We start from the raw sequence: 13,637 nt of genomic DNA on the forward strand, positions 1-13,637 counted from the left end.
TGTAAGAAAAATGTGCCCTTCATGTGGTTGTACATAACAAATGCAGCAAAAATAATATAACTGTGTGTAAATTAAATTGATAGAAATGGTTTGTTTTGGTCAGTTGTACATGCTCATTGTCTGCTGCAATCTGCATGGTTGGGATTGATGACGAGGACAAAAATGTGGTTAAGGAATGAATGATGAATTTGTGATGTCTGCAATTATAAGGTTCTCTTCTGTCTCCTTTGGGCTGTGTCTTCCTTCTTGGACGAGTTCTTTGGTCCTTTGTATAGAGTCATGGATTCTGCAGCTTCTTCATTTCTTACAGGCTCCTGTTTTTTCTCTCTGGAATGATCAGGGTTTGTAGGAGGATGATGTGCTCCAGGAATTTGCCCCCAAATACAAAAATGTGCTTTGAAGGTTGCAAGGTCATGTCATAAAAAGGGAGAAATGTTGCTCCTGATTTCTTTTCCCTTCTGTTGTTAAGAGGGAGTTGTAGAATTCAGATTTCTGATTTGGTCATAGACTAGTAAGGAAATTTTCAGGGGATTGGGTGGGAGTATTCTTTCTCATTCATTAACATTTTGCAGTATCAAAAAGTCAGTAATTTATAAATTTTAGAAAACTACTAAATGTTTATCATATATTGAATCATTTGATGACAACAATTTGCAACTGTGTGATAAATATTTTGCCGCTAGAAAGTGTAAGGTAGATATAGTCATTGCCATGGTCCCCAATGTTCTTGGACAAAGATAGGAATAGGAAGATAAAAACTAAATGTGAAGTTGGCTTCTTCCTCCCTTTTCCTGGAGTTTTGGTTCTTGTCTAACTTCCTAATTTTACAGGATTGACATTCTCTTCATAACTCTCAAAGCTGAATTGTGCTGCTGACTTCCCTGGCCCTGTGAATACTCCAACATTTGCATTCTAAAAAACTGGGAGGTCTGTTAAGGCATAATTTTAATAGCAAAAAATTGCCTAAAGAGTAGTTATTTCCTAGCAAAAATGTATCTCATTCTACAGAAAAGAGGTTAAAGATTTTTAGTAATCTTTTAGTAATCTGTGGCCTGCTTTTGGTGTGTGTTCTTTCAATGATATTAAATCAGCTTTTATGAAAGCTCTTTTCAGTCTTTCATACTTAAACCAGAAAGTCACAGGACATTTTAAATAAATATGTGAAGAGCTTCACTGATGTAGCACAGTTTGGTTTTAAAAAAAAAACAACTTGTAGTGTCCTTCATCAAAAAAATACTCTGTGAGGACATATGCCAAGAAACCTTTCTCTTTTTACTGCTCTGAAATGACAGACATAAATGGCTTTTCCTTTAAAAGGGCATCCTGCTGGTAGGTGATATATTAACTAGAGGCATTGGACCAATGTCTCAACAATTGTGTTCAGCTGTAACTTAATAAAGCTTTGCTCTCTTAGGGTCAAGTTGGTTCTGACAACAGAGAAGGTTCTGGAAGATAAATGTGCAAAGTGTAATCTTTTGGTAAATTACAAGAGAACCTGACATCTAATTTGACCTCTAGTTGACATTCCATGACCACCCCCTGCCAGCTGCAGTGTTTTTTATCTACAGTAAGTTCCAAATAAAGCTCTAGGTCTAGTTGGGTGAAAAAAGTCTTACTGTACTTAAACACTGAATGAGGCACTGCTCTTGCAATTGCAGTATCTGGAAAATAAAAGGATAATTTATTATCAATTCCAAAAGGTAAAAATAATTAAATTAATTCAACAATAAATTAAGCTAAAGATTGTCAACACATATTTAAGTACCTCCTTGATCAGGACATGCCAAAGCACAGAGTGCCCACATGGTTCATGTTGCTTTGTGTCATGGATAAGGTCCTTTTGGAAAGCCAGAGCTTGTTCCACGTATTTTGGGGGAGACTGTGGTGTTCTGAGATAACTGTGAACTTTAAATAGAACAAGCAAATGTATAAATCTCCCCAAATTCCATAGGTTGTTTTCCTTCAGAAACCTGAACAGCAGACCTGTGGAAAAAATGTACTTACTGAAGTCTCCATGTCTTGTCACGAGAAGTTCTTTGTTAAATACCTTTTAGCTCTCTTCTAATTTGGGTGAACCTAAGGGGATTGCAAACCTACATAAGATATCATGGGCTGCCTACAAATAAACTGAAATACAATCAAATCACATTTTCTCTTTTCTCCAATTAGGTCTGCCAGAAGTTGATTCACAAAATTACTTTTAATGTAGCTGAAAATAGGATAATGAGATATGAGGGAGGTTGAAAGACCATGGAAGTTATTTTTATAGTTCACATCTTTTCCCATGCAGGACAATACAGAAATGGTATGTGTGAGGGTGTGTTTTGATGATGCACTCCTCAACTGTAGTGAATGGAGTGGGTTTAATGCCAGCTTATTTATAGTATAAGATTATTGAGGCTTGCCTGATGCTCCCTCCATTTGTGCACTCAAATGGGGGAGGGAAGGAGGGAGAACTGGGGAAGGGTAGCAAATTATTTTCTTCCAGGACATTTTAACAACTGTGCCTGGGCCTGAGCTCCCCAAGGACCCAGTGCTACTTTACAAGTCCTCAGTAAATAAGTAATTGCATAGGAAGGATGAACAAACTGATATACTGGAAAACACTGGTAATTGTTTTATTTTCATTTCTTTTCCTTTTTTTTTTCTCTGTTCCTGCCTTAGAGTTCACAGACTATAGTTAAGATTCATATGGATGGTAGATAAGGTTCATATGGATAGCTTTTTTTTCCTTTTAAAGATACTGTAGGTTTCTCATTTTTATGTATTAATTTCTCAGCATATTTTGGACACTTTGCTAAGGACATTTGCAGCCTGTAATAGAAGTTATTCCTTAGAGTTTTTTGGCATGGCTCTGTTTAACCTAGAAAATGAGTAAGGTTGTAATGCACGTAGCTGAAATACACAAGCTTATGAATTTACATGCAAATAAACTGAGCTGCTACTGATGTTGTTATTCAGCTTGCTCCACTTGTAATAATTGGTTCTTCTGTTCACCTCTCAGATTTTATTTCCAGAGGTTTTAGGCTCAGTTAAATGGCAGGATGTGATAGCATTGCTTTTGGCTTTCACTGGAGTGTATCAATATGATCCCTTGCAAGCCAATAAATATAAGTTTGTGGCTTTAATTAGTCACATAGCTCTAATCTTGGTTTTCCCCCTTTTGATCCTCTGCCTGGAAGGGATAAATAGCTTAAGAAAAAATGAAGCCATGAATTTGTTATTTGTAGATAGTGATAACACTTGTTAGGATGGTGGTGGGAGGCTGGAGGTGATTTATGAAAGATGCAAGTGTTCAGTTCTCCAGCAGCATTTTGGTCACAGGTATTCCAGCCAGATGTGTGCCACAGGAGTGGGCTCCACTTCACCAGGCAGTATAACAGCTGGAGGGGAGAGTGGTTCTGAAGGAGCCAATTAGTAATTACTCAAAGGAAGAATTGTGTTGCAGGGGAGCTTTGCAGTGCCATCAGTTCAGCTCCTGTGGGTAGTGTCAGATGGGGGCATCCACACTGATCCAGCTCCTGACACACAGCATGCTGGTAAAAATCACTGATCTGTCGCTTCACCTTCCTCTTAATGTCTTTAGTTTTGCTTCTTTAGTTTTATGTCCTAGGGTGAATTAATGTGTTAGTGTTTATAAAGCACTCCACAGATGAAAAGCCTTACATAGCTGCTTTGTGTAATTATTATTTTTAATTGTTTCCATTTGTATAATTTCAATTAGAATCACTAATGGACTAGTACGGATGTAATAAGAAGTAGAAAAGGCAGGATTTTTTTCCTCCTTTTTTTTTTTTAAAGAAAGTATACTTTAGAAAAAACTGGGGAGATATGGAAGAAGTGGACACATACTCTTCTGGGTTTTACTTCATCTACATTAACCTCATTGACTGCTTGCTAATTGCAGGAACTTAAATATGCCAATGCCCACATAAAAAAACCCTCTGAGATCCAGTGCTTTTCAGTGGGAAGATGTGGAGCTCGAAAAGGTATTTATACAATTTCTGCCATCAGTGGTATTGAAATGCTTTTTTCCCCAGAGTGACTAGTCAGGAAATGAAAATGGGAAACTCTGAGTCATAGCCCTGTTAGTGGGTGCACATAGCCAGGACCACTGGTGTGCTGGGATTCTGTGCTGTTCGCTGAAAACTCCACTGCTTGGAATGGTAAAGGCAAAAAAAATTCCCTGCTGCTGAAGGGGAATTTCAATTATCAGAATTGTAGAGTCAAAGCAGTGAAAGCAAGTAAAACAGAACTGATATTTGGAGATTTGTGCATTCAAGTCAGATTTGTGATGTGATGCAATGCACAATTTCTGAAGAGTTTAAGTGGTAAAAGCAGTCATTTGACTCAGTGTGTGCATTATATCATGGGGCAGACAAGGTCAGCTCTCAGACTGAGGGCTTAGAAAATTTACCAAGTATCTCTGCCTGCCCTAAAGTTGTTCTGGCTTCCCAGCAGGCCAGCCCAATTGGCATGGCTAAAGTTCATGGGAAGTGCAGGTCTGGCGGGGGGAGTTTATGGCCCAGCTTAGGCACCAAGGGGCTTGGTGAGTCAGAGCCACTGCAGTGGTGATGTGACAGCCCAGGGCTGCTCACAAACACCTGGATAAGATTAACAGGCAAACTCTGTTTGTAGAAATTTCTAAACTAGAAATGTAGAGCTTGCTCAAGGTTTATCATTTGGGTTTTTTCCTTAAAGCTTCCTCCACACTGTTTTTCTGCGTTTCTAAATACCTGAGGACACACAAACATTCACTACAACATTATCTGTGCTATTTTGGAGATCCAGCAAGGTCCCCCAGGCCACATAGTTGATGCAGACAGCTCTTGTGCAGCATTACCAAAGTACCCAGTGGCTTCACTGAGCAGTGTTGTAACATTCTGCTCCAGTTACTTCAAGTGTATGAGGTGCTGGGAAGGGCAGAGCCAGGATTGCTGCAGCTCCCTGTATTTAGGAAATAAAGCAACACAGCAGCAAATAAGTCTACTGTTAAACAGCTAATACTTTTTGGAGCTTGATTGGATTATACCTACACTTTGATTTGGTTATTTTGTAGTTGTAGTTTATTTCTCAGTCCTTGCCTGTCTTACTCCAATCATAAGGAAATAGAAGCATTAACATTTATGTATTTTAAATCGTTATAGATCTCATTTACTGATCATATTTACTAATTTATTACTACATTTAATGATGTAGTGATAGGACAGGGTAGAGGGGAGTGGCTTTAAACTTAAAGAGGACAGGTTTAGATTAGGTATTAGGAGGAAATGATTCCCTGTGAGGGTGGTTAGGAACCAAAGCAGGTTGCCCAGAGAAGTTGTGAGTGCTGCAGCCTGGGATAGTGGAGGGAATCCCTGCCCATGGATGATCTTTAAGTCCATTTCAACCCAAGCCAGTCTGTGGTTCTGTTGAGTGACCAGACTTGATCCTTCCATCCACACATCTGTTATTCCACAGCAGGCCCTGTGTTTCAACAGGTGTGTGATGATGTTTAGAGCTGTTGCATTCTTCAGTTATTCTTGGTTAATCCCATAAATCTCACTCAGCCAAGTGAGGGTTGCTGGGCTCTTGTTTCCCTTGCCCTGCCAGCATCAGCTTTATTCTGTGTTTTATCACAGCAGACTTTGCAGCTGCTGGCAGCCAAATGTAGCACACGACTATTGTGATTAGGCAGACCCAGCTCTATTCTAGTAGCAGGTAGCTGTAAAACCACTGGGTAATGTATTTTTTATTATCATTATTTCTTTTGTAAGGCAGAGGTCAGCAGAGCAGGTCTCTGTCGCAGGTCCCAGGGACAGTGCACTGGCAGATTTTTGAAGGGCACACAGGAGGGTTGAGTATTATGAGCTGTAGTATGTTGAAAAGGTGTAGACTTCCTGCTCTCACTTTCCATTCAATTCTGAACACATTGGAAGTGTTGTGTTACAAAGGGATAAGATGCCCCTGGAAAGGTGATCAGCAGCACTTTTTGCAACTGAATTGTGGAATCTCTCACCACCTGCTGAGGTTTTACTAGTGTGTCTCATTTAAAAAGCAAATTGCAGCGTGGCACACCATCCTTGCAGATCCTTGGTGCAAGTTACTGGGACTTTTATAGTCAATAATGCATTCAGGGAAACAATGGTCTTTTTCCAGAGTGCTAGGGAGAAAGGTATTTTATTTAGTAGTAGCTGGTTTCAATTATATTTCAGTTTATAATAAACAGCCTTCATGTGTATGCACATGTGTGTGGCTTCTTTTGTGTTTTCTTCACATTTTTTCATAGATCTTTTCTGAATGTACTTTTTCACGATTTGTTATGGAAGGAATTATGTATTATTCTCTCTGCCTTCTGTTTTATATTTTCTCTGCCCTTCCCAGACAGTAGGAGCATGATTTTGTTTTTAACTTTTTCATTAGTGCATTATTATGCCCCACAGATTTTGAGGTGCTTGCCCTCTTACTTTCATATTCTGTGCCTGTAGAGAAAACAGATGCCACATTTTCCTCTAAATCTGCATTGTGGTTGTCATTTCAGTTCTTCAGAGCTGCTAAAATTGTGCTACATATTGCTATTCATTCCCTAAGCAACTTTAAACCACCTCAACTTCAAATGGAAGAATGTAAGTATTGGAGTTGAAGTTTTGTTTTGCCAGCTACGTCAACAGCTAAGACATACAAATAGCTGGGGAATTTTGTCTATTTTTTTTCAAATAGGCATATTTTGTGAGTTCAGTGTTGTCACTCATCTTTGGGGGTCTCAGCACCTGTTTTCACATGCAGAATTGTTGATCTTGGGAAAAGTGAAGGCCAAGAAAAATGAATTAATGGGAAAGGGGGAAAATACGAACTTGATACCTTTAACTTACAGCAATTCTGTAGGTCTTTTAAATACTCTTTAGTCTTGCTGGTTTTGATGTCATCATAAATGCCAACTGTACCTTAAAATGTTCATTTCCTAAGCATATTACTTTGAGTTAAGTTTCCTTTTTTTCAGCTCTGTTATGTAGCGCGTTTAGCTGGTTTTGCCTGAATGTCACTACAGCAGCAAGGTGTGCAAACGTGCATTGTCAGATGGCAGCTGCGCATGCCAAGTGCAAGTCTTCCTCTGGTATTTCCTCATTTGGACCTTGCTGATCTCATTTTTATTAAGATCATCTCACTGGAGATTAGTATAAGGGAATTTTTAAAACTCTCTTTATTTTTACCATTCCGCTTGTTTCCATGGAAATGGGATTTATGAGAGTGTCAGGAGTGAACAGCTGAGAGTGTTCTGTATGTGTAGATTTCATTAGGTGACTCCCAGCTGAGATCTAGGATGGCCTAAGTAAGTAGTAAACCATTTACTGGGGTAAAAAAGAAAAAAGGCCAATTTAGAGAAAACACTGTTTGCTTTCTTTATATCCTCATTGGATGTGTTAAGTAAGGAAATGCTTATTTAACTGGTTTTGGGTACATTGAATTGTGTGAACTTGAAGCTTTGAGACTGGTTTTCAGGACAGTAGCAGTTCTGCACAGCAAACACAGTCCATCCCTTTTATAGGATGGACTTTTTAACTGAGCTGTCTCAGGTAGATGTTTGTGGGCAATGAGGGATATATATGTCAGCAAATTGCATTTCTACAGTTCAGGTTCACTGAATTTTCAAATGTCAGCCTATGTTTGTGTGTGAGAAGTAGCTGACAACTCCATTTCTGAAATTACTTTGCTTGCTGAAGCCAAGAGAGTAAACCAGATCTCTGTAGCATGAACCTTATGTATTTTGTTCCTCACTTTACAATGGAAACCTTCCTTTTGTTGCCAGGTAAGGATAAGACTTATCACCACTGTGGATTTACCTTAACAATTGCGTCGTCCTAGCAGATAGTAAAACACAGAATGGCTGAAGTCAACAGGTTTTGTTCCTTGGTTTCCTAACTCATTATTTTCAGGCACAACTTTCAGTTCTCTGCATGAAAAGCCAGTGCTTATCTCCATGTGTTCTGTTCAAGAAGTGGTTTGTGTAAAATATTGTACCCAGGGGTGCCATTGTGTGCCTGATATCTAAATATATTTGTGTGAGGTCTGCCACTACTTTCTCTTGTTCAGGGGTGAGCTCAGATACACTGGTTAGGTATGTGCAGGTGCAGAACCCTTCATTTTTAGAGAATTATCCTTAGAGTAAAATGCTAAGGATAAAAAAGAGGGAACTTTCTTGCTTAGGATACAAATGCAACAAAATTTGTAGGAGCAGATGGTTTTTTCATAAACTGGTGAGTGAGGGTATGGGCTTAAGCAACTGATGCACCCCTTTTTTTTCTTAAAATCAGATAAAATATCAATAAAGAATCTTGATGTGTGCAGGATTCTAAAACTGCCATCCCAGGTTACCAAACTGCTGTGGGCTCGGTGCCTCAATAACTGTTATCTGAGAGTAAGAACCCAATATTAATCCATCAATCAGTGTGACAGCTTGTGGGAGAGGTGTCTTTTACTATATGTGAAGTTTACCTCGATATCAGCTCATTAGGAAGTAGATATTTTCAACTGCTTGATATATCTACCCCTATTAATTGCAACAGCTTTCAGTACTGATGTGTACTAAAAGGCTCTTGCTGATTTTTTTAAAATCTCCAGTGTTTTGGTTTAAAATAGAATAAAAAAATTGGAATCAGTGAAAATAGATCTCAGTATTATTTAGCTTTACATACCTCTTAGCCTTGCTGGTTTTTATTCCATTGTTCAACTAGAATTTTGAAGTCATTCCTCCAAATGAGGCTTTTAACATGTCTTTTCCATAAGTCTTTGAACTCCAGGTGTAAGAATTAGCTTTATGCTGCTGCTTCTGCTTGCATCAGCATTAGTAGAGGTTTTCTTCATTTGAAAGGACTGTAATCAAAAGATCTTGAAGGTAAAGCAGTGCATTGGGATGGGTGAAGTTTGAAGGGGCTCTGAATTGTCACCTTGTTTAAGCCGGATAACTTCTGCTAGCTTTTCTGACTGTCAGGTCAGGGATTTTTGTGGGAGCCACCACATTCTTGTGCAAACATGACCAATGAGATGCTTTTGTTCATTTGGTTTTAAGGTTTTGTACAAGTCGAACTTAAATTTTGATTAAATGAGAGCTATAATATGAAATACTCCCAAAAGAAAACCAGTGTGTGTTTGATAAATTGTTTGGCTTTTTGTTGACTGCACTGAATTCAGCTGCTGCCTTTCCTGACTGTTTTTATCAAATGAGAAATGCAGCTCTCAGGTAAAATTAAAAGGAGATTGTATTTCATGCAGGGAGACTGTTTCCATGCCAAAGACTGTCACAGAGTGAGTTCTGTCAGACTTTTCAGTCACTGGAAGTGACATTTTGGAGTGGTGGAAGTCACCTTGTTTCCTTCAGTATCTAGGACTGGTCCCTAAGAGCACATTCTGTATTTGTAACCATACCTTACTCCCATGGCCCAGTGCAATGACTAGATGGAGATTTTCAATATTAACCTTTTCCCAGATATTTTATATGTATGATGTTTAGACTATTAGTTCTTATTAAACAATTTTGCAGATTTTAAACATTTTTCTTGCCCAAAGGTAAATTCCTCTGAAATGGGAGATCTCAGCAGGCTATCTGGGAGCACAGTGCAAAGGCACAGGCACAAAGCTTGAGAGATCTGCTTTGAGTGAACTAAAGCCCTGTCCGTGTTTGATCAATCCATTTTGTTTTATTCTTTGAAACCACTTATTGAAGTGCTGAGCCTTTACTTTCCTACAGAAGTAATAGATTTATACTATTAACTGCACAGTTAGCAGCTAACTTTAGTGCTTTAATTTCTTAGTTCAAATTGAGATATTGATTCAGAGTGAATATATAAATATTTCTAAAGAGAATCCCGTGGTAAGAGGAGGATATTTTGGATATTTTTTCCTCCTCAATGATTTTAAGAGACAGTAGCATGTTGAGGCTTTTATTTTAAGCTGGCCTATGCCAGTTTGGAAAGTTCTACTATATTTTAAAAGCAACGTTGTTTTTTAGAACAACTGACTACTCTTTAATTCTGTTTGGTGTGGTGGAGAGTTGTTTGGTGGTTTTTTGGTTCTTTCTTCTTTTTGAGACCTCTCTGGAGCATACAGCATATCTTCCTTTAAATGTGACTTTAATGTTGGCTGGTTTTCGTTCTTGGTTTTTGTTTGTTTGTTTTTCCTGCTGCTTCTACCCCAATGGATCAGTACATCTGAAAGCCAAGCTAAAACTTCTGGTGGGACACAATTTTTTCTGTATACAGAACTATAAATAGTTCTGTGTTTTGATAAAATCTCTCTGGTGCTACATTGATATTACGACTGCTCAGCAGAAAATTGATTCAGTTATATTGAAGCTATTTTCAGGATGTTGGTAACTTTTTGGAGTAGCAGACTATATAATAAGCTTTCAGTGAGCCTTTGATACAAAGTGAATATGAAGATATATATATATATAAATATAAACATGGCCTGTATTTCCTTCTTTGCTAGGCCCCAGTCATTTTTTAATGTTTTATTTAATTGAAGCATTTCTGGAGTTTCTGAAATCAAACTTGTGTGGTGTTCTGTAGTTATCTCCTTTTAACTACTGCTTTTCCACTAAACTTCAAGTAATTTTTCATAATTAAGCCATAGGTGCATATACATGGGGTTCACGTGTGTGTGTGTGTATGCATAATACGTATTTTTCTGGGTTTTCCAACACTTTTATTTTCTTTCCAGTGGGATGCCATAACTGAGATGGATGAACACAACCGTCCCATTCACACTTACCAGGTGTGCAACGTGATGGAGCCCAACCAGAACAACTGGCTGCAAACCAACTGGGTCTCCCGCGACGCCGCGCAGAAAATCTACGTGGAGATGAAGTTCACCCTGAGGGACTGCAACAGCATTCCCTGGGTGCTGGGCACCTGCAAGGAAACCTTCAATCTCTACTATGTGGAGTCAGATGAGCCTCATGGAGTAAAGTTCAAGCCAAGCCAGTACACCAAAATTGATACCATAGCTGCTGACGAGAGCTTCACCCAGATGGACTTGGGCGACCGCATCCTCAAGCTCAACACGGAGGTCCGTGAAGTTGGGCCCATCAACAAGAAGGGATTTTATCTTGCTTTCCAGGACATTGGAGCGTGCATTGCTTTGGTGTCAGTCCGTGTCTATTACAAGAAGTGCCCTTTCACGGTCCGTAACTTGGCCATGTTTCCTGACACCATTCCCAGGGTGGATTCTTCCTCGCTGGTGGAAGTGCGGGGCTCCTGCGTGAAGAGCGCTGAGGAACGGGACACCCCAAAATTGTATTGTGGGGCAGATGGGGATTGGCTGGTGCCTCTGGGACGGTGCATCTGCAGTGTGGGGTATGAAGAACTGGATGGTTCCTGCCATGGTAAGAAAACGTTGTTTGATTTTTCTTTTTTTAAAAAATAATTCAAGATAAGTCATATACTGTCATATTCTCTTCCACTGTCCATAATAGTTTCAAAATGACTTGAGAATAAGGTGCTTTTTTCTGTAGTAATGGTTGTGAACAATGATATCTCAGTGGCTGCTAAGACTGTCTGCTGTGATTCAATATTGGCTTTGTTGCAAAAAGGGGGAGAGAGAGTCTATACCCATCCTTTACAAAAATGACTGTGCTATTTTGCTCAAGAATTCCTCAGATTGGATGGTGTTAGGCAAGCTGCACAGCAGCCTTGGATAATGGAGAGCATTAAAAGCACTATGCACTTTAATCAGAAAATGAAATTCACTTTGTTGTCTGATCTTGCTGGCGTTAATTATCAAAATACGCTCATTGCAAAGATACAATGTTGACAATGTCATTATTGGAAGCCAGCATAATTCTGTACATAAGGTCAAAAGGTTTCTCTCTTAATGGGATAAGGATTTTCTCTGAAACTTTAATGCTGAATGAATTCCTGTCCATTATGTGAGTCATACACTAGATCTGTACATGAGCAATATAGCCAGCAGCCAAAATCTACCAGGAATGTTTTCTGCAGTACATCGACTCCACAGGCCATTCAATTGGCCAGTTGATCTGCTGAACAGGACCTTCAAAGTGAAATGGAGTACCCAAAGCCACGAGTTTTTGCATATTCTTATCTCTTTGCCCCAAGAATTACAAATTACAACTTTAGAGATTTCTAATCTAACAGAGCTTCCACATGTTTTGAAATAATTTTCATAGGTTGATGTTGTCCATTTAATCTTCTACAGTGAATCTAAATATTTGTGCTATTTTTCCCCTGGAAGTTTTTCAGAGTACATTTGTCTTGCATTGCTTTGTGAATGTCATGCCCAAGGCAAGCCCAACTGCATGAGATGCTCTTGTAACTAAAGAGCACAATTTAATTCCAGTAGTTCCCACTCTGCAGTGTGTAAACCATGAGTGGAAGGGTTCCTGTTCAGAGTGGTGACATTTGTGCCAGAGCTGGTGGTGAAGATGCATATTTGGACAGCTGGGAAAGCATTTGTTCATTGGGATTTTTTCAGTGTGGCTCTTGAGTGTTGTGAACTGAACCATGAGATGTGTGTTGATAGACATTTTTCAGACAGCCATAATGTTCTATTTTGAGACGTTGCTTCTTGGCTGAGACATGAATGAAAAATTCAGAGTTTAAGAGTTGTTGCTTGTTAGTAAATCCTGAGCAAACTCTTTAATATGCATGAAATAAAAATATATCTAAATATTAATAACTCTCTGAGGTGAAACTTTTAAAGATTTACACTGAGATGCTTTTTGGAGAAGCAGAGACCTGGGGGCATGGTGGGGGAAAAGTAGTAGCCACTCTATTCTGCCTAGCCTGATAAGAGGTGAGATATGTTTATAAAATTTTCATGTCTTTTGGGTTCTTTTCCTAAACCCCAATACAAAGCCCTTTTGTCCCTCCCATTCCCCTGCTGGAGTTGCAAATCTGTCTTGAAAGTATTTTGCACCATTCTGTCAATGTTTTGTGTGGGCATAATCTGTGACATACTCAGGGGAGAACCATTTCTTTCTTCTGCATGGAAATAACAGTTAAAATAATAATTTTGCATTTTGAAGTCTGTTCTGACAAATAGAGTGGTGGGCAATGGCTTACTATTAGTTGGATATTTTTTCTACTTAGAAATGATGTCAAACTTTTTAAACCTCAGCCTGTGGCTCAGTAGGGAATAAGCACTTTGCGGCAAATGTGGCTTCTGTCACAGAATTTAAAGAATAAAATAACTTTCTATTTTGTTATTTGTGGAGGTACAGGATCTCTATCACAAAATACTAAGCGGCATAAGGAAGGATATTCTGCCTTTGTCATTGCTCATTGTTTTGCAAAGCAGCAAGAATGGGAATAACAACAGTCTTTGATCAGTTTTACTACTGCTGTTAAAAAATCATAGGTTATTTGCAGCTGCCTTAATCTCACTTACCTGCTTTCCTAACTGTCAACATTTCAATTATTCCAATATATGTCAGATTTATGCATCTCTTTATGCATCTCGTAGTATTCCCTGTCCATTGTATTTTCTTTTAATATCATCATTTCAGAGCCAAAGTGTCTGAAAAGAATTCCCAAGTGGATTATAATATCTCTACCTGTTAAATATATACTCAAATATTTCTAGTTAGCTCAGAGACATTCAGTAAGGAATTTTTCACTAATTTGGGTCTGTCTTCCTTTTCT

General features: G+C 38.7%; 1 protein-coding gene across 1 annotated transcript in view; it reads left to right on the top strand.

Moving 5' to 3' along the window:
• Nucleotides 1-13,637, top strand: part of EPHA6 (EPH receptor A6) — a gene marked incomplete at both ends in the record, with an annotated part of 364,185 nt that overhangs the window by 75,350 nt on the left and 275,198 nt on the right. The window contains one exon of the mRNA XM_083855628.1: nt 10,696-11,359. Coding sequence (XP_083711754.1) covers nt 10,696-11,359 — 664 coding nt within the window. The remainder of the gene's footprint in view (nt 1-10,695; nt 11,360-13,637) is intronic.

The sequence above is a fragment of the Zosterops lateralis genome (assembly GCF_965231275.1).
Source record: "Zosterops lateralis genome assembly, chromosome: 2".
Taxonomy (NCBI): Eukaryota; Metazoa; Chordata; class Aves; order Passeriformes; family Zosteropidae; genus Zosterops; species Zosterops lateralis.